Raw genomic sequence first — 21691 nt, 5'->3', positions numbered from 1 at the left:
GCCCTCTGGAGTGGCGTCTCCATGGCAGTGAATATAGGACCTTGCCAACCTGGCGTCTCCTCAGTTTTTTCTTGCCAACTCCTCCAACAGAGGGAAAGACAGGTGGGTTTGGATGGATATGAGCAACACATCTCAAAGAACAACAGTTACAAGAAGGTGGGTAACCGTTTGTTTGAGTGCTTGCTCATGTTGATTCCAATTAGGTGAGTCCCAAGCCCTACCCAGGAGGTGGGGTTGGAGTTATGGAATCACTGACTGGAGCACCACTCTGCCAAAGGCTGCATCATCTCTGGTATGCTGGGTAATTGTGTAATGCTAGGTGACAGTGTGAACTGAGGACCATGTCGCTGCCCTGCAGATCTCCTGGATCAGGACCTGGGCCAGGAATGCCGCCAAGGAGGCCTGCACTCTTGCGACATGTGCCGTTAGTGCAGGGGCTGGAACTTTGGCTAACTCATAGCATGTCCGGATACAGGATGTGATCCATGATGAGATCGTTTGTGACGAGACCGGGAGTCCTTTTATCTGGTCTGCCACTGCCATGAACAGCTGGTTCAACATACAAAACGGCTTTGTGCATTCAATGTAAAAGACAAGCGCTTGTCAAACGTCCCCGGGGAGTGAAGCCTTTGTTCTCGGCTATCAGTGTGAGATTTAGGGTAAAAAACACGCAGAAAATGTCCTGGTTGGAGTGGAATTGGGACACAATCTTTGGAAGGAAGGCTGGGTTAGGCCTAAGCTGCACCTTGTCCTTATAGAAAACTGTGTAAGGAGGGCTGGAGATGAGGGCTTTTAGGTCCGATACCATCTTTGCCAAAGTAATGGCGACTAGGAAGTCCACTTTCCATGACAGGTAGAGGAGTAAGCAAGTCACCAAGGGTTCAGATCATGGCCCCACTAGTCTGGAAAGGACCAGGTTTAGTTCCCACACTGGGATCGGTTGTCTAACCTACGGCTACAGCCTGTCCGGCCCCTTTAGGAAATGGCCAACCATAGGGTTGGCGAAGACGGAACGCCCAGCTGCTCCCGAGTGAAAAGCAGCAATGGTTGCCAGATGAGTGGCTCTGAGAGCACCAGATTGCAAACCTTTTTCACTTGGCCAGGTATGTGACCTTAGTGGAGGGTTTCCTGCTACCAAGACAGACCTCTATAACAGGCTCAAAACACATGAGTTCCATGGGGTTTAGCCATGAAGCTTCCAAGCTGAGGTGAAGGGACTGGAGGTCGGGGTGGTGAAGGTGATCATTGTCTTGGGTGATCAGGTCTGAGAGCACAGGCAATACGATTGGGGTGTCCACTGACAGCTCCAGGAGCGTGGTGTACCAGTGGTGATGAGGCCATGCTGGTGCCACCAGTATGACTGCTGCCTTGTCTCTGCGGATCCTGAGCAGAACCTTGTGGATGAGTGGGAACGCGTACAACAGATGGTCCGTCCGGGGAGGAGAAATGCGTCCGCAAGCAAGACAGGACTGTGATTCCGGAAGGAGCAGACTCGCAGGAACTTTCTGTTGCCCTGTGTGGCAAACAGGTTGATCTGGGAAACTCCCCACTTCTGGAAAATGCTGTGTATCACGTCTGGGCGGATGGCGCACTCGTGGTTGTGGAAAGATCGGCTGAAATAGTCCGCCAATTCGTTCTGGGAACCTGGAATGTAAGACGCTTCCATGTGAACAGAGTGGACTATACAGAAGTCTCACAGCTTGAGGGCTTTCTGGCACAGGAGAGAGGAACGAGCATCACCCTGCTTGTTTATGTAAAACATCACAGGTGTGTTGTCTGTCATGACCCCCACACAGTTCCCCTGCAGTTGGGCTTGGAAGGGTTGCCAGAGGCCCTGTGTCTGTAGTTCTTCCAGGTGAGCGCCCCATCCCAGCGCTGATGCACCGTTACCAGAGACGGAGCGGGCTGGGGTTTGTCGAAGGGGACTCCCTTGCACACCTGTGGGTTGAGCCACCAGTGGAGGGACTTGAGGACCTGCACTGAAAGGGTGACCATTGTGTCCAGGTAGTTACGCCCTGGACAGTAGGCCGATGCTAGACAAGCTTGGAGAGGCTTGAGCCTCAGCCTCGCATGCTGTGCGACATAGGTACACGCCGCTGTGTGGCCGAGGAGCCTGTAGCAACCCATTGCTGTGGTAGTAGGGTACCATCTGAGGCTTTGTATCATGTCCGTCACTGCCTGGAAATGGACCTCCGGCAGCGAGGCCCTGGTCCAGCCTGAGTCCAACACTGCTCTGATAAACTCTATCCTTTGAGTCAGTGACAGAGTCGATTTTTGTTCACTGAGAAGGAGACCCAACCCGTCGAAGGTGAATCTCACGAAGCGGATCTGAGCCTCCACTTGGTCCCTGGGTCCCCTGAGCAGCCAGTTGTCAAGGTATGGATATACCTGGACCTGCCTCCAACATGCACTTGGTGAACACACGAGGGGCTGTGGACAGGCCGAAGGGGAGGACCATGAATTGGTAATGCTTGTGGCAGACCACAAACCTGAGGAAGCATCTGTGGGCAGGACGTATCGAGATGTGGAAGTACCCATCCTTGAGGTCAAGGGCAGCGTACCAGTCTCCCGGATCCAGAGAGGGGATGATCAAACTTAGGGAGACCATGAGAAACTTCAGATTTTTTCATGAAGCTGTTGAGGCCTTGCAGGTCAAGAATGGGTCTGAGACTCCCCTTGGCTTTGGGGATGAGGAAATAATGGGAGTAGAATCCCTTGCCGCTTAGCTCCTGAGGAACCTCCTCCACTGCCCATGCGGCGAGAAGCGTGTGGACCTCCTGCATGAGGAGATGCTCATGAGAAGGGTCCCTGAAGAGGGATGGGGGAAGAGGGGGGGATGGGAAGGAAGAGAGGAGAGGAGCAGAATTGGAGAGACTATCTCACTTCTCCCATGCAAAGGGCCCAGCAGTCTGATGTTATCTGGGACCAATGTTATCTGGGACGGGTGCTTCTAGTATTGTGGACATCAGAACTGTTCCAGCAACAGTTGAACTAGAGCCAAATACAGAGGTAAAATAACCTCTCTGCTCCTATTTCAGATTCCCCTTACAATGTATCCCAGGATCACATTAGCTTTTTTGGCCACAGTGTTTGACTGGGAACTCATATTCAGCTGACTATCCACCATCACCCCACCAAAAAATTTCAGAGTCACTGTTTCTCAGGATAGAGTCCCTCACTCTGTAAATATGCCTATATTTTTTGTTCCTAAATGTACACATTTAGCAATATTAAAACTCATCTTGTTTGTTTGCACCAATCTATCAAGCAATCCAGATCGCTCTGTATCAGTGACCTGTCCTCTTCATTATTTACCACTCCCCCAATTTTTGTGTCATCTGCAAACTTTATCAGTGATAATTTTATGTTTTCTTCCAGGTCACTGATAAAAATGTTAAATAGTGTAAGGCCAAGAACTGATCCCAGCAGAACCCCACTAAAAAAACCCCAAAACATCCATTTGATGACAATTCCCTGTTTACAATTACATTTTTACACCTATCAGTTAGCCAGTTTTAAATACATTTGAAATACGGTGTGGTACCAAGTCGAACACCTTACAGAAGTCTATTACATCAACACTATTACACCTCTATCCCGATATAACGCGACCCGATATAACACGAATTTGGATATAACGCGGTAAAGCAGCGCTGTGGGGGGCAGGGCTGCGCGCTCCGGTGGATCAGCATGTCAGGCTCCGACACACTGCTCTGAGCGGCATGTTAAGGGTGCTGGGCCGGGGCCGAGGGCTTGGATAAGGGGCCCGAGGGTCTTGGGGAGCAGTCAGGGGACAGGGAGCAGGGGGGGTGGTCAGGGCACGGGGAATGGGGGCATTGGATAGGACATTGGAGTCCTAGGGGTGATTAGGAACAGGGGGGGTGTCTCTGGAGGGGGTGGTCAGGGGACAAGGAGCAGGGGGGCTTAGACAGGCAGTGGGGTCTTGGGAGGGGTGGTTAGGGGCAGGGAGTCTCTGGAGCGGGTAGTCGGGGGACAAGGAGCAGGGGGGGTGGATGAGTTGAGGGTTCTGAGGGGTCAGTCAGGGGGCGGGAGGTAGGTGAGGGTCAGATAGAGGGCAGGACCAGGAATGTTTGCTGACTATTCATAATGGAAATGCTCGAGGCCAAAGCAAGTTTGATATAACGCAGTTTCACCTATAACATGGTAAGATTTTTTGGCTCCCGAGGACCGCGTTATATCGGGTTAGAGATGTACTTTTATCAACCAAACTTGTCATCTCATCAAAAAAAGGTATCAAGTTGGTTTGACAGGATCTATTTTCCATAAACCCATGTTGATTTGCATTAATTACATTACCCTTCTTTAATTCTTTATTAATCAAGTCCTATGTCAACTGCTCCATTATCTTGCCTAGGATGTATGTCAGGCTGACAGGCCTACAATTACCCGGGTCATCCTGTTTACCCTTTTTAAAAATTGTCACATTAGCTTTCTTCCAGTCTTCTGGAACTTCCCCAGAGCTCCAAGACTTATTGAAAATCAACATTAACAGTCCAGTGAGCTCCTGGGACAGTTCTTTTAAAACTCTTGGATGAAAATTATCTGGACCTGCTAATTTTAAAAGGTCTAACTTTATTAGCTGCTGTTTAACAACCTCAAGAGATACCAGTGGAATGGAAAGAGTGTTCTCATCAAAGGGTCTTGCCTTCAGGGTCACAGAGAGGTCCATACTGTGCCTTTCTCTACAATACCTACATGAGATCACTGGGAGACAGCACGATGCCATAGGCTCAGCTGGCAACAGCATGTCAATGATACTCAACTCTGAAACTCATTCTCCACTGACTGCCATTCTTAACACGTCAAAATGTCTACAAGAAATCAGTTCTTGGATGAAGAGCAGCTGGTGTGGCAGATGCAAGACCTGGGAAGTGTAAGGAGTTCAAATTACTATACTGAAATGTATCAGACAGGCAAGGACTTTTGGGTACTAAGTGTTAACTGGGTTTCCTGGGACTCTCTGGGGAGTGGTTAACACAAATTACATAAGCCTGGTTACGCAAAAGCTCAGCCTTTCGAAGCTCCACTCGGAGGAGAGGGCCACTGACTAGTGATTACCTGTCCCCAGAGACTGGAGATCACAGGCCCGAGCAATGCAAAGGAACAGATGAACTGTCCAATCGGGGTCTGGTTTCTGAGCTAAAAACTGACATGAACTTGTAATCAAGGGGGCAAACTGAGGCTGGAGTTTGAAAGACTGACACCTACCAGAGCCCTATGCCGGAGCTGGGGGTGACCTCTGGTATGCTTTTAGCGTGACTGGAGGCATTTGGTTTGTGTTTTTTTTAAAACATGGGTTTTTTATGCCCCCGCACCCCCCAGGAGTCAATGCAGTTTGCTTTGTGAAAGCTGCTTGACTACTGGCATACACTGTTACAACCCTTGGAGAAAGAGTTCACCATGGATACTGGATCATGGTCAGACCTGCTGGGAAATCACAGGGAGTGCAGAGCGACTACAAGCTTAAACCCCGGGTCCGAAAAGAGGGAGATGAGGATCTCTGACCCAAGTGAGGTGACTGCTAGGAAGCCTAAACCCTTAAGTGGGTCTCCCTCAAGGAAGACCAGAAGGGGAGTCAAAGGAACAGTTAACCCTGAAGCTGTGACAGCCGGCTCAAGCTGAATCCAGATAAGAGCAAAGTGATCCTGGCTGGCCGAAGTAAACGCTTTGAAGAGCTGCCCACAGACTGTCTTCACCTTCCCCTGAAGGTGCATAGACCACATTCGTCAAAGTGATGCAAAGTTTTGGGGTCCTGTGTGACTCCTCACTAAGCTTGGAGGAGCAGGTAGCCTCAGTGACTTCTTTCACCTCACGCTCTCCAGGCAACTCCACCCCTTCCATCGTGGATGAGAACCTAGCCACTGTGATCCATACATTCATCACTGCCCAGCTGGATTACTGTAATTCACTGTTTCTGAAGCTGACTATGAAGACGATGCACAAGCTGCAGCTGGTATAGAAAGCAGCAGCCTGCCTCCTCCGTGACCTAGGCCCCCATTATACGTCAGACCTGTGCTCAAGTCCCTCCAATCATTCCCAATCTGTTTCAAATGGCATTTTAAGATCTTGGTCCTAATTGTGGATTAAGCCTCATCTACTGCAGTGACCACATCTCCATCTACAAACCACCAAAACAGCTGCATTCCTCTGGGAAGGTACAGATCACAAATGAAGCTCTCGGGGACCAGAACAAACGTTCTCTGCCTAGGGGCTCTGGCTGTGTAAAGATCTTCCAGAGGAGATGGCAAATCCAGAGTCTATTGTTAGGAAACACTGCAAACCCTTGTGCTTTGACAAAATCTTTTTCACCACGAGAATGATACCACTGTAACAGCTACCCCACACACCCCCAAAACCCAAACATGCACACAAAAATAAAAAAACAGAAATCCAAACGAAGCAAGCAAACAAAACTACAACCACTCCGCAAGCAAAGATTTAAAACCCCAAAAGGGAGGAGAAGCAGGACTTCATGAACTCCACTAGGGACTTAGCTATTGCTATCAGCTTTACACAGGAGTTGCTTAGATACTCTGCCGATGAATGGCCATATGAAACCTAAGCCAGACAAACCATTACTACACATCCTGGTGAGTCCTTAGGAATCGCTATCATTCTGGGAGTATAAAGCACACCAGACTCAAACAACAATAGGCTCGCAAGTTTTCTAAATTCACCCAGAGTTTGTGTTCCTGAAGTTGAATCCCCTTGTTCTGCTGTGTCTATCAACTGTTTCTTTCTACATCCTTGCTACGCTGAATTCCAGAATCACTAACCTAGTATTCTCACTCCATGCCTCCCTATCTGCATGAAGCAGATCAAAGATGAATTCCCCTCTGCTTGGATTCTATCCTTAAGTAACTTAACACATGGAATCTCTATGCTGATTCATGTGTGGTTATTATTACCAGCCGTCCTCAAGATAGTTAGAGTACCAGAGTCCTGATGAATCCCCCCCGCCGCCCTGGCACAACAGCCCAGAAAAATCCCCCCCTGCCTCTTCCCCTCCCTCCCCCACATATGTGCTTCGACGTGGTGCTGAACACGCCCCCGGAAATCCACTAGTGAAGGGCAGAACTCCCATCATCTGGAGGGCAAGCGATTAGCTCTGTGGCTGAGAACAATCCCTGCAGGCTCGATAGCAAGGAGCGCTTCTGCTGGCTCCTGATGCCACCAAGCCCAGCAGATCAGACTCTTGCTCAGAGGCTTTGCCCTGCAGCCTCAACAGCAGTAGAAAAAACTATGAAAAGGCAAACACGCTCTGATAAAGAACTTAACCCAGGCATCTTCAGGATGACCCAACAGGTTCTAAAGACAGGGAGCAATACAGGGTAAGATGGCAGCAGGCAACATACCTTCCACTGAACAGCTACTTATCACACAGAGGGGACGTCCAGACTACCTTCCGGATCGGTGGGTAGCGATCGATTTATCTCATCTAGACGTGATATATCGATCCCTGAACACCCTCCCGTCGACTATGGAACTCCACCAGAGCGAGCGGCAGTAGCGGAGTCGACGGAGGAGCCGCAGCCGTCGATCCCGTGCCATGAGGATGGGAGGTAAGTTGAAATAAGATATGTCGACTTCAGCTACGGTATTCCCGTTGCGTATCTTACATCGACCCCCCACCCCCAGCGTAGACCAGGCCAGAGACACCGTCACATATCCCACACCGCTGACGCAGAGAAAGACGCAGAGAGAAACGTTACACATCCATGAAGCTCTCAGCCCCAATCCCGCCAAGCCCTGCCCAAACTACTCTCCCCATCGTCTTCCTTTGTTCAGCCCCCGTCTGCAGATAGCTCCCCTTTCCCGTTCAGCCCCCCGTCTGCAGACAGCTCCCGCTTCTCCTGCTCAGGACCCCCGTCTGCAGACAGCTCCCCTTCTCCTGTTCAGCCCCCCGTCTGCAGACAGCTCCCGCTTCTCCTGCTCAGCCCCCATGTCTGCAGACTGCTCCCCTTCCCCATTCAGCCCCCCGTCTGCAGACAGCTCCCGCTTCTCCTGCTCAGGACCCCCGTCTGCAGACTGCTCCCCTTCCCCGTTCAGCCCCCCGTCTGCAGACAGCTCCCGCTTCTCCTGCTCAGGACCCCCGTCTGCAGACTGCTCCCCTTCCCCGTTCAGCCCCCCGTCTGCAGACAGCTCCCGCTTCTCCTGCTCAGCCCCCACGTCTGCAGACTGCTCCCCTTCTCCTGCTCAGCCCCCCGTCTGCAGATAGCTCCCCTTCTCCTGCTCAGGACCCCCGTCTGCAGACAGCTCCCCTTCTCCTGTTCAGCCCCCACGTCTGCAGACTGCTCCCCTTCTCCTGTTCAACCCCCACGTCTGCAGACAGCTCCCCTTCTCCTGTTCAGCCCCCCCGTCTGCAGACAGCTCCCCTTCTCCTGTTCAGCCCCCACGTCTGCAGACAGCTCCCCTTCTCCTGTTCAGCCCCCCCGTCTGCAGACAGCTTCCGCTTCTCCTGTTCAGGACCCCCGTCTGCAGACAGCTTCCGCTTCTCCTGTTCAGCCCCCACGTCTGCAGACAGCTTCCGCTTCTCCTGCTCAGGACCCCCGTCTGCAGACTGCTCCCCTTCCCCGTTCAGCCCCCCGTCTGCAGACAGCTTCCGCTTCTCCTGTTCAGCCCCCACGTCTGCAGACTGCTCCCCTTCTCCTGTTCAGCCCCCACGTCTGCAGACTGCTCCCCTTCTCCTGTTCAGCCCCCACGTCTGCAGACAGCTTCCGCTTCTCCTGCTCAGGACCCCCGTCTGCAGACTGCTCCCCTTCTCCTGCTCAGGACCCCCGTCTGCAGACAGCTCCCCTTCTCCTGTTCAGCCCCCACGTCTGCAGACTGCTCCCGCTTCTCCTGCTCAGGACCCCCGTCTGCAGACAGCTTCCGCTTCTCCTGTTCAGCCCCCACGTCTGCAGACTGCTCCCCTTCTCCTGTTCAGCCCCCACGTCTGCAGACAGCTTCCGCTTCTCCTGCTCAGGACCCCCGTCTGCAGACTGCTCCCCTTCCCCGTTCAGCCCCCCGTCTGCAGACAGCTCCTGCTTCTCCTGCTCAGGACCCCCGTCTGCAGACAGCTTCCGCTTCTCCTGTTCAGCCCCCACGTCTGCAGACTGCTCCCCTTCTCCTGTTCAGCCCCCACGTCTGCAGACAGCTTCCGCTTCTCCTGCTCAGGACCCCCGTCTGCAGACTGCTCCCCTTCTCCTGCTCAGGACCCCCGTCTGCAGACAGCTCCCCTTCTCCTGTTCAGCCCCCACGTCTGCAGACTGCTCCCGCTTCTCCTGCTCAGGACCCCCGTCTGCAGACAGCTTCCGCTTCTCCTGTTCAGCCCCCACGTCTGCAGACTGCTCCCCTTCTCCTGTTCAGCCCCCACGTCTGCAGACAGCTTCCGCTTCTCCTGCTCAGGACCCCCGTCTGCAGACTGCTCCCCTTCCCCGTTCAGCCCCCTGTCTGCAGACAGCTCCCGCTTCTCCTGCTCAGCCCCCACGTCTGCAGACTGCTCCCCTTCTCCTGCTCAGGACCCCCGTCTGCAGACAGCTCCCCTTCTCCTGCTCAGCCCCCACGTCTGCAGACAGCTTCTGCTTCTCCTGTTCAGGACCCCCGTCTGCAGACAGCTCCCCTTCCCCGTTCAGCCCCCACGTCTGCAGACTGCTCCCGCTTCTCCTGCTCAGGACCCCCGTCTGCAGACAGCTCCCCTTCTCCTGTTCAGGACCCCCATCTGCAGACAGCTCCCCTTCTCCTGCTCAGGACCCCGTCTGCAGACAGCTCCCGCTTCTCCTGCTCAGGACCTTCGTCTGTAGATCGCTCCCCATTCTCCTGCTCAGTTCCCCCCCGCCCGGTCTGCAGCCACCCCTCCCCCCATTTGCAGACAGCTCCCCCTTCCCCTGTTCAGCCACGCCCCCACAGACCGCTTCTGCTTCTCCTGTTCAGGTCCCTGGTCTGCAGACCGCTCCCCCTTTCCCTGCTCAGCCCCCCGTCTGCAGACCGCCCCCTTCCCTTGTTCAGCCCCCCCAGTCTGCAGACCGCTCCCCCTTCCCGTTCAGACCCCCCGGTCTGCAGACCGCTCCCCCTTTCCCTGCTCAGCCCCCCGTCTGCAGACCGCCCCCTTCCCTTGTTCAGCCCCCCCAGTCTGCAGACCGCTCCCCCTTCCCGTTCAGACCGTCTGCAGATCGCCCCCCTTCCCTTGTTCAGCTCCCCCCGTCTGCAGAGAGCTCCCCTGCTCATTTTCTGCCATCCAGGGACACCTCGCCCGTCTTCTCTCTGGCTCCCTAAGGCATCCTCCTCCCAGACAGTTCCCACTCCCCCCAGTACAGCACCTCCATCCCCAGAGAGATCGTCTATTTCACGCTCCCACACACACCTTTCAGTACTTCCATCTGTGGAAACTCCATGGCCATTGGCACCCTGTGAACGTTATCCCAACCTTAGAGAGCTGCCCTCCCACTTCTGGTCAGATCCTGACTCCCCCAGCCCCAGGTGTCTCTTGAGACGCTGATGCTCTGGCACCCATGTTAGTCAGAGCCAGCTCCAGTAGAGTGCCCCAGCGTGTCAGCCAGGAACCGTCTCTCACTCCTGCAGGTCGGGCAGAAGAGACCCAGAGCCATAGCCAGACATCTGCCCCAGCTTGCAATGGGAGGGGCGGGTTCGTACACGAACCAGTGACCAGACATCTCCCAAAGTAGCCCGGATAACCCCCAGCAGACTTTGCTGCCGGGGTAGGGAACCTGAGAGTGAACTAGAAGAGCAACGACAAGGGCAGAGCCCCATATCTATCAGATCATCCCTCTCCTTCCCACAAGAACAGCAAAACAGCACCATAGGGACAGAGTAAAGAGCTGCCCATTCCTGCCCCCTGCCTCTCTTGCTGTAGACAAAGGACTTCAGTCTCCAGGTCTGTGAAGATGGCACCTTTCACGGCTACAAACAAACAGAAACAAGAACAAAGGTACAGAGTGGGTATATTTCCCTCCTCAGCCTTCCAACAGGTCAGAGCCTGGCTACAATCTGAGCACAGAGACACTATCAGTGGATCAGACCAGTGGACCTAGCCCAGTATCCTTTCTCTGACAGTGCCCAACATACAATGCTTTCTAGGAAGATTCAAGAAATCTTGCTGTGAAAATGATGGGATTCTTGCTCATGGGGAAGTTTGTTCCTAGCCTTGTCAGTGGGAGGCTGACTTCTGCCCTGAAGCCAGGGCACTTACATGATTTTTTAAAATCCTGTCTAATGTAACTGAGGATGTTCTCAAGATCACATAAATCTCAAATCCTACCTTGAATTCTGCTATAATTCTGGCCTCACTGACACACTGGGGCAGGTCTATCCCAGAGATTAATTGTGTTTTGTGCAAACAGCATGTCCTTTTATCAGCTTTATATGTGTTGTGTTTCAGTTTAACTGACTGTCCCCTTGTTTGTGTATTATGAGGGAGGACTGTGGCACTGGCAGAGAGGTGCCAGTTCCTGCCAAGGTCCCCACATCTCAATGAGACACTGACAAATACAGAGCTGGAATCAGCCCGGCTCAGCTGGGTGTTAGTATTGTTAAAATAGGTATTAGAATGATAAGGATGTGTTTAGACTTCATTGAATGCTTGTCAGTCGCTACCCGCATTACTGTCACTTATAACATCTGTACCCTATACTGTAAGATAGAACAGGAGTGGTTCTGTTCTACTTCTCTGTGGCTGCGTAAATCACCAGACAGGAGAGAGATGTTAATTAGTGTGAAGAGCTGATCTTCAAAAGAAAGTGTTCTGTTACAGGAAAGGTCCATCAATACCAGATGGACTATTGTGGGTGGCTGCAACTGGAATTTCCCTACATACTATCAACAAAAGACATTTGTTGTTCTGCTCCCTTCCCCAGGAAGATGAGCCATGCAAGTGGACTCCACCACTCCACCCAACAGCTGAGTGCTCAGCTCAAAGCACATGGCAGGAGGAGGAGAATAACCCATACAAAAGCAACTTGCTATCTCCGTGAGCTGCTGGGGGGAGGGGGGTTAGTGTTTTTTGGCATAAGCAGGAGATCCCCAGATGCTTAGCCGGGGTTTGCCCTAAAGGACATAGAGAGCTTGCTGATTACAGAAGCTTCTATTACCTTTCAAAACTTACAATTGTAAATTATTTGTGTATCTATGTCTACCTGCTTTAACCTTGTAAATAACTCTCTGGTTTCCTTTGCCTAGTTAATAAATCTGAATAGATATTATAGGATTAGCTACAAGAGTGGTCTTTGGTCTGAGATCTAAGGTATAACTCACAAGGATAAGTGGCTGGTCCAGTGAGACTGGGAGTAACTAGAGTATTACCGTTGGTATTAGGGACAATCTATCACAAATGTACATTCACCTGGGTGGCAAGGTAGATCAGAGTGCCCAAGAGGACTGTCTGTGACTCCATGTCACGGCTGTTATAGTGCCTGAGGAGTTTACACTTGATAATTGGTTGGTGAAATCAAAGTGTAGAACTCACAGACAATCTGGGGTTTGTGCCCAGCTTCCTGACAGTCTGCCCCGAGGTTGGTACTCGCGCTCTTGAGTCCCTGCAGGCAGCGTTACGAGGACAAATAAGAGAAACCCACCTATGTTGTCGATCCCAACCATTATTTTATATGCCTATCAAAAGCACAAAGCAGAGATACATAATGGAGGAGAAAAAAGGAAAAATAAGAGAAAAATAGAAAGGAGACATCCAAGGCACTATATTAACCCAGGATTTCAGGGAGGGGGAGAACTGTGGCACTTCAAACAGAATCTCTCCCATCAACGCACACATTTGGCGACATTTATGACAAACTTGAAAATATCAATGAAGTGAAGCAACATTCAGCAATCAACATTCAAAAAGAAAAGGAAACTAAGAGTCACTTTAATGTTTCCTCTAAAAACTATCCCCTGGCCAATCCCCTGGCTTGGGCCAGGAGCAGGCAAGTCTTGAAACCTGTCCTTCAAGGAGACTGCCCAGCATTCTGCCCCAAACCATCCAGTTCAACTGCATCTCTTTTCAAAGATATTCCTGTTCTAGAGGGAGGCAGTATTACTAGGAATCTAGACAAGGATGAATGCGGGCAGAACCAGGCCAAGGATGAGATGTAGGACAGGCAGGTAAGATATTAGGCCCACAGGGAAAGAAAAGGAAATGCAAAACTCAGCTTCTGCATGAGGCCCCACCATCTCTGCAGGACGGGGATACCCCATTAGGAGCAGCTTCCAAGCAAAGAAGCTTCCAGTCTCCCCTTCACCACTTCAGAAGTTTTGTGAACACTTGATACTGACAAAACCCCAGTGAGCAGAGGCTGGGGGTCACTGGGACCTGCTGACTTCACGCCCCTGCCCTGAAACATGCATGGAGCACCGCAAGAATTTGCAGCAACAACTGTAAGTTTCTGTAGTCCCTCAAACCATCTTTGCTGCACTTATTTCAGAGTGTGTAATCCCAAGGGAAATCCGCCTGTACAAAGCAGACCTCACTAAAGACAAACATAACTAACACAATGTGTATCCAATGGGGCCACCCCAAAAGCAGCGGGTCCCCAATAGGCACAGCAATAGTCCCAGTCAGGCAAGGGACCAACTTCTGTTTCCCCCTCCATCCTCATACTGTCCTTACCTCTCGGAGCCAGAGGGGATCTGCCGGGAATCCGAACTAGCCCCTTGGCCAGCTGCTGACTGCACTCTGCCTGCACACAGCTTCACCCTGGGCCCTTGGCTACTGCCCTTGGTCAGCGGGGCCCCATGCTGCCCTACCCCGCTACAGGGCTCCCCCACACCCGCTTCCAAACTCTGCACCCCAGCTGTGCCCAGGGCCCACTACCTGTGGGGTGAGGCGTCCTTGCCCATGGCCCCCATGCCTAGTCTGTGCCTGCTCCCACCCCAGCTGTGCCCAAGCCACTGGCTACTTCTCAGGAGCAGTGGGTCCCATGCAGCCCTACCCTGCTACAGGGGCCGCCCATGCCCGCTCCCACCCTCTGCACCCCGGCTGTGCCCAGGGCCCAGCACCCCTCACCCAGCGCTGCCCGTGGGGTGCCCCTACCCCCCAGCTGTACCCAGCACCCCTCCATCAGCGCTGCCCATGGGGGTGCCCCTGCCCAGCGCCCCTCACCCAGCACTGCCCGCGGGCTGCCCCTACCCCCCAGCTGTACCCAGCACCCCTCCATCAGCGCTGCCCGTGGGGTGCCCCTGCCCAGCGCCCCTCACCCAGCGCTGCCCGTGGGGTGCCCCTACCCCCCAGCTGTACCCAGCACCCCTCCATCAGCGCTGCCCGTGGGGTGCCCCTGCCCAGCGCCCCTCACCCAGCGCTGCCCGTGGGGTGCCCCTGCCCCCCAGCTGTACCCAGCACCCCTCCATCAGCGCTGCCCGTGGGGTGCCCCTGCCCAGCGCCCCTCACCCAGCGCTGCCCGCGGGCTGCCCCTGCCCACCCCGCACTCACCCTTGATGGCTTCGCCCCGGTTCAGCTGGATCTCCCCCTCGCCCTGCGGCGTGTAGCTCTTGACCACGATGAACCTGCGGCCGGGCACGGCGCTGTACAGCTTGCGCTTGGGCCCGCGGAGGGCGGCGGGCGCGGCGTGGCGGGCGGGCTCGGGCCCGGGCCCCGGCCCCGGCCCCGGGGGGGCGCCCTGGCCGCCGCCGCTGGGGCTGTAAACGAAGACATAGGTTATGGTGCTGATGCCCGGCAGCGCGCAGCCCAGCCCGCCGGGGGGCAGCGCCATGGCGCGGGGGGCGCGGGGCTCAGCGCAGCCCCGCCAGCGGCCGCCGTCGCACGGCACCGGCCCGGCCCGGGCCCCGGGGGCCTCCGGCCGCGGGCGGCTCCATGGCTCCGCGCCGCCCCGCCGCGCTGCCTGCGGGCTGCCGCCGGCGCATGGCTCGGGCGCGGGGCCCCGCGGGGCTCGGCTCCCTCCGGCGCCGCCGCACGCTCAGCGCCGGGCGGCAGGTGCCTCTCGGCGGCCGCGGCTCCGCCCCCTCTGCGGGAGGCGGGCGGGGACTCGCCGCCTCCCCGGCCCGGCCCGGCCCGGCGGGACCCCGACTCCGGCAGCCCCCGCCCGCCGGCCGGCCGGCCGAGCGCTGCCCTGGCCGGGCGGCGTGGGGCACAGCCACGTGCCGCGGCTGGGGGCGGTGCCGGGGGTCCCGGGCCAGGGACCGGAGATGGGGGGCGATGTCGCGGGGCCAGGGACGGGGTTTGGCTGAAAGCTGGGGGCAGCGCTGCATGTTGGGGGGCAGGGCCAGGGGGTTGGTACAGGGGCTGGGGGTTAGGGACTGGGGGGCAGAGGGGCCAGATCGTGGTGCAGGGACTGGGGGGCAGGACCGGGATGTTGGTGCAGGGGCTGGGGGTAATGCCACAGTGTTGGGGGGCAGGGACTGAGGGTTGGTGCAGGGACTGGGGGTAATGCTCTGGTGTTGGGGGGCAGGGACTGGGGGTAATGCTCTGGTGTTGGGGGGCAGGGACTGGGGGGCAGGACCGGGATGTTGGTGCAGGGGCTGGGGTAATGCTCTGGTGTTGGGGGGCAGGGACTGGGGGTTGGGGCAGGGGCTGGGGGGCACTGCCTAGGGGCTGGGGCTGGCAGGCTGTGCTGGGCATGGGGAGGGTGGGGTGATGGTTTGTGTGGGAGCAGGGCCTGAGCACTGTCAGAGGTGAGGGCAGTGCCCCAGGTATTGAGGGGGCTGGGGGAAGCTCACGGGCTGGGAGAACAGTGGTGGGTATTGATGTGGGCAGTGCAGGGGGGAGCAGGGCCTGGTGGTTTGTGTGGGAGGTGGGGGCAGTGCCGGGGTGTGGGGGGGGGGGGGCAGGGCCTGGTGGTTTGTGGGGGAGGTGGGAGCAGTGCCCTGGTGGTTTGTGGGGGAGGGGGGGCAGTGCAGGTGTGGGGGGGGGAGGGCCTGGTGGTTTGTGGGGGAGGTGGGGGCAGTGCATAGGGGTTGGGGAGTGTGAATGTCAGCCCCACCTGTTGTGCTGAGGTTTGTGTAATTTACTCTGTGCCCCTCCAGCTCTGCGAAGGGTGGGGGTGGGGGGTGATGGGAATCCCCCCTGCCCTTTGCTGAGCCAGCCTCCCTATTTCAGCAGAACGGAGCTTCCTCCCTGTCTCTGCTCCAGCTCCCGCCCCGCAGGCTCTTGTGAATGGCTGCAGGAGCCAGGGCTGGGTGGCTGTGGAATGCTAATTCAGCCTGGCAGCGAGGGGACAGACTAGCGGGCAGAGAGAGAAGGTGAGGCACGGTGCGGGGGTGGGACACAGGAGGAGAGGGGCCTGGCAGGGAAAGGGGACTGGTGGAAGCATTCCAGGGGCCCAGGCCTGGTGGCTCTCAAAGGGCTTTGCAGCCCCAGCAGCACGGTTCCCAAGGCATCCTGGACTTGCTAGGGCCGCCCTCCTGCTGCCTGCCTTGGGGACTCTAAACGTAGGGAGGGGGTTTTGGTTTCCTCTGGTCAACATCAGTCACCAACCAGCTGCCTGCAATAGCGGGAAAGGTGATGAAAGGCCCTGAGTATAGCGCAGGATTCCCAGCCAACTTCTCAGCACCATGCTTTGGGCTCCCTCGCGTCTGGCCAGCTCCGCTGCACTGCCCTCCCCGCCTCGACCTCAAGCTAGGCCTCAGTGCTCCAGGCTCTTCCCCGGATGTGCTCATTCAGAGGTACCACACTGAAAGGCATCACTCAAACACACAGATTAGATAATTCCTTGGATTTACAACCAGGTGGGGGGTATACCAGGCGATTCTGGAAAGACAGCAAATTCTGGATGGACAGGAAAGCATTGAACACGCAGATACCCCCATACAGAGAAGAGGGGAAGGGATGGTTAATACTTAAACAAAACACATAACAAAATGGCAAGGCCTCGTGTCTTGGAAATCACCATTTAAGGAAATCCTTTCATCCAACTCGGTCCCATTCCCAGTCTCAGGTTTCAACTCAAGACATGCTGTAGTAGTGGGGCAGGAATTTTTCTGTAATAAGCGGGCCTCGGGTCAAAAGCTTGGTGCTCTTTGTACAGTACAAAGCTGTAGTCCCTGAAGCGAAATGCTGCTTATACAAAATAAATAAATAAAATTCTGTAATAAGAGTTCTAAATCGCACCTTCACTGTAGAAGAAATAGTAATGGGGATTTGATTATTAGAAATAGCTAGTTGGATTTGTGATGACCAGGAGAACCACATAGTGAATTGCTTGCCAGGTGCAAAGGTTGTGAACCTCTTGACACATCTAGATAGCCTTATGCACAGTGCAAGGGAGGATCCAGTGGTCGTAGTACATGTGGGTACCAATGATATAGGGAAAAGTAGAAGAGAGGTCCTGGCGGCCAAATTTAGGCTGCTAGGAAAGAGATTACAGTCCAGGACTCCTTGGTAGCATTCTTCCGCTGACGAGGCCTGGGCTCTCGTCGAATGCGCCTTTACAATAGGAGGCGGGGGAACCCCTGCCAGGTCGTAACAGGTGCGAATGCACGAGGTGAGCCAGCGGGAGAGCTGCTGGGTGGACACCGGCCGTCCCCTCATACGCTCAGATGAAGCAATAAAAAGTGGGGGGACCTCCTAAATGACCTGGTTCTGTCCAGGTAGAAGGCCAGCGCTCTGCGCACATCCAACATGTGCATGCGGTGTTCCTCATTGGAGGAATGGGGTTTAGGACAGAGGATCAGGAGGAAAATATCCTGATCCATGTGAAAAGCCGAGACTACCTTCGGCAAAAAAGTGGGCTGAGGGCGGAGCTGAACCTTGTCCTTATGGAAGACTGTATACGGCAGTTCAGAAGTCAGGGCCCTGAGCTCCGAGATGCGGCGGGCTGAGGTGATGGCCACTAGGAATGCCACCTTCCATGACAGGTAGGACCACGAGCACGTGGCTAAAGGCTCAAAAGGAGGCCCTGTGAGGTGGGAGAGCACCAGGTTCAGGTCCCAGAGTGGAACCGGGGGTCTGGCATATGGGAATGCCCGATCTAACCCTTTCAGAAGCCGGGCTGTCATGTGATGCGAGAACACAGACAGGCCCTGCACCGGGGGGTGGAAGGCCAAAATGGCCGCCAGGAGTTTTCAGGAAAACTGGAAACCACTAAGGCTATAATGCTGCAGCCTAGGCTGGAGCAAGTTCCGACTACCTTCACTGGCAACAAGAAGGAACTGAGGGTGGGGGGAGCGCGCAGCCCCCTTTATGGCGCGATATGTCGGCACCACTCCAGGGATCGCAGCGGTGCTCCCCCAGTACGGATACTGCTAAGGGAAAAACTTCTGGCACCGGTGCACGTGGCGAGCATGCACACCTATAGTGGATGAGCACACATGAGCAATCACTCGAAGAAGAACAGAGTAAAAGAGACAGAGACAAAAAGACATCCTTCTAAAACCCAGAAGTCAATCATACTGAGGAAAATAGGAGCATAAACTCTGGCAAGTCAAGGGTAAAAGAATAATTACGCAGGCCAAAAAAGAATTTGAAGAGCAACTAGCAAAAGACACAAACTAACAGGAATTTTTGTTTTAAGTACATCAGAAGCAGGAAGCTGCCAAACAAGCAGTGGAGCTGCCACTGGATGATCAAGGTGCTAATGGACCACTCAAGGAAGACAAGTGCATTCCAGAGAGATTAAATAAATTCACTGCAGAGGATGTGAGGGAGATTCCCACACCATTCTTCTTAGGTGACAAATCTGAGGAACTATCCCAGATTCAGGTATCAATAGAGGAGGTTTTAGGATAAACTGATAAACAGTAATAAGTCACCAGGACCAGATGGTATTCACCCATGTCATAAAGGAACTCAAATATTAAATTTCAGAATAACTAACTGTGTTATGTAACCTATCACTTAAATCAGCCTCTGTACTAGATGACTGGAGGATAGCTAACGTGATGCCAATTTTTAAAAAAGGCTCCAGAGGCAATCCTGGCAATTACAGTTCTATAAGCTTAACTTCTGTATCAAGCAAATTGGTTACAACTATAGTGAAGAACAGAATTATCAGACACATAGGTGAACACAATATATTGGGGAAGAATCAACATGGCTTTTGTAAAGGGAAATCATGCCACAACAATCTATTAGGATTCTTTGAGTGTGTAAATAAACATGCGGACAAGGTGATCCAGTGGATACAGTGAATGTGGACTTTCAAAAAGCCTTTGGCAAGGTACCTCACCAAAGTCTCTTAAACAAAGTAAGCTGTCATGGGACACGAGAGGATATCCTCTCATGAATCAGTAATTGGTTAAAAGATAGGAAACAAAGGATAAGAATAAATGGTAAGTTTTCACAGTGAAGAGATGTAAGTAGCAGGGTCTCCCAAGGCTCCATACTGGAACCACTGCTGTTCAACATATTCATAAATGATCTGGAGAAAGAAGTAAACAGGTGGCAACATTTGCAGATGATACTAAATTAATCAAGCTAGTTAAGTCCAAAGCAGACTGCAAAGAGTTACAAAGAGCTCCCACTAAACTAGGTAGGGAACAAAATGGCAGATGAAATTCAGTGTTGATAAATGCAAAGTAATGGACATTAGAAAACATAATCCCAATTACACATACAAAATGATGGTGTCTAAATTAGCTGTTACCACTCAATAAAGTGATTTTGGAGTCGTGGATAGTTCTCTAAACGCATCTGCTCAAAGTACAGCGGCAGTCAACAGTATGTTAGGAAACATTAGGAAAGCAATAGATAATACAACTGAAAATATCATAATGCCTTGAATACTGTGTACAATTCTGGTTCACCCATCTCAAAAAAAAGATTTAGAATTGAAAAAAATAGAGAGAAGGGCAACAAAAATGATTAAGGGTATGGAACAGCTTCCATATGAGGAGAGATTAAAAATACTGGGACTGTTCAGCTTGGAAAAGAGACGACTAAGGGATGATATGATAGAGGGCTATAAAATCATGACTGGTGTGGAGAAAGTGAATAAAGAAGTGTTATTTACTCCTCATAACACATGAACCTAGGGTCACCCACTGAAATTAATAGAAAGGAGGTTTAAAATAAACATAAGGAAGTATTTCTTCACACAATGCAGAGTCAACCTGTGGAACCCATTGACGGGATGTTGTGAAGGTCAAAAGTACAAGTGGGTTAAAAAAAGAACTAGATAAGTTCATGGAGGATAGGTCCATCAGTGGCTATTAGCCAAGATGGTCAGGGATGCAACCCCATGTCCTGGGTGTCCCTAACTGCTAGAAACTGGGACCGAACAAGAGAGGATGGATAATTTGATAAATTGCCTTGCTCTGTTCACTCCCTCTGAAGCACCTCGCACTGGCCACTGTCAGAGACAGGATACTGGACTAGATGGACCATTGGTCTGACCCAATATGGCCATTATTACTTTACATAATACTGTTTCTTAGCACCTTTAAGATGCTAGTTTAATGGTTTAGAAACAGTTAACAGGAATACACAAGCCACTGGAGTGTGGGATGTTCTGATGTGGACTTCTCTCACTTTCTCCTGTTGCCTGTGTTCCACTCTATATAAATAATTAAATATGGAGTGGGCCAGAGACAGCAAGGAAGAGTGAAGCTATGGTCTGGTGGTTAGGGCACTCAACCTGAGAGGTAGGAGAGAAACCCATGTTCAAGTCCCTTTACCGCAGAGGGCAAAACTGAACTGGGGGCTCCCACATCCTGGCTGAGTTCCCTAACCACTGGGCAAAGGATGATAGGGGAGGCCACCCTCCCCCCCCAATTTTCTTGGGAGACAGGTGTGCACCCACCACTGTCCTTATGAGAAATGGCACTGATGCCTGACTCCAGCTGTGGATCCCAAGCAGAGATAGTCACCTAAGACCCAGTGAGGGGTGAGTGTTGGGACACATCTTCTCATCAGCATCTGCTATTGGCTAGCCTAGGTGACTTCTGCATAGTGTGCTGGCTTTTGTGGATCCCATACTCAGGAGCCTCTCTCCCTCTGCATTGTAGAGGGATCCCAGGTGCTTAACCCAGAGTTTGTGACCTCCACTGGGAGGCTAAGCGCCTGAAACTTAGGTGTTACAATTCCTAAATCCCTTTGTAGACCTGGACCTAAGGGTCCCCTTAATATCTAAAGTGTGAAGTCTGATCTCCCCTGGGAGTGGGTGACATTTGGGCAAGATAATAGGCAAATTAATAGTCTGATGTAGGTAATGGATGAGGGTATAATACCACCTTAATCTAATGGATGTATGTATAAGGCAGGTCAACCACTAGTGCCTAGAGCCTGCCTTAGCCCAGGGGTTCCAATCTTTAGGGACAGTAACAGAAAGAACACTTTCCCAGAGTCTTCAGCAGGGAGTTCATTAGCTTGGTTAATACGAAAGCACCTGCTCATGCTCAAGTGGGAAACATCAGATAGTCTCTTTTGAGACATCTTGACAGTGGTCTACAGATTCAGAGGCTCCCTGTATTGAACCATGATATGTAGCTCTGAAGGGCAGATGACCTTCAAGACAGTTGAGTGAGAGAGAGCACAGTAATTAGTCAAAAATGTCTGGAACAGGTCTTTACAGAAGTGGTATATATCAGCGGTTCTCAAACTGGGGTCTGGGGATCCCTGGGGGTCCACAAGGGTACTCCGGGAGTCCATGAGTCATGTCTGGCTCCAGAGGATCAGCAAGTCATGTCCAGGGCCGCTGGCCCTGCTGATCAATTTCTCCCCCTCCCTCCCAGTTTCTCCTGCATGCCACAGAATAGCTATTCAGAGGCGTTCAGGAGGCACTGGGAGGGAAGG

At 53.1% G+C, this 21691-nt stretch overlaps 1 protein-coding gene across 5 annotated transcripts in view; it reads right to left on the bottom strand.

Annotated features, from left to right (window-relative positions):
- SHANK3 (SH3 and multiple ankyrin repeat domains 3) overlaps positions 1–21691 on the bottom strand; it is a 748791-nt gene that overhangs the window by 313018 nt on the left and 414082 nt on the right. For all 5 annotated transcript variants that reach the window (XM_045026870.1, XM_045026889.1, XM_045026909.1 and 2 more), the window contains exon 13: positions 14438–14643. In XM_045026870.1, the coding sequence (XP_044882805.1) occupies positions 14438–14643 (206 nt within the window). The remainder of the gene's footprint in view (positions 1–14437; positions 14644–21691) is intronic.

This window comes from Mauremys mutica, chromosome 1 (genome assembly GCF_020497125.1).
Source record: "Mauremys mutica isolate MM-2020 ecotype Southern chromosome 1, ASM2049712v1, whole genome shotgun sequence".
Classification (NCBI taxonomy): Eukaryota; Metazoa; Chordata; order Testudines; family Geoemydidae; genus Mauremys; species Mauremys mutica.
This window is presented reverse-complemented; position numbering and strand designations above follow the sequence as displayed.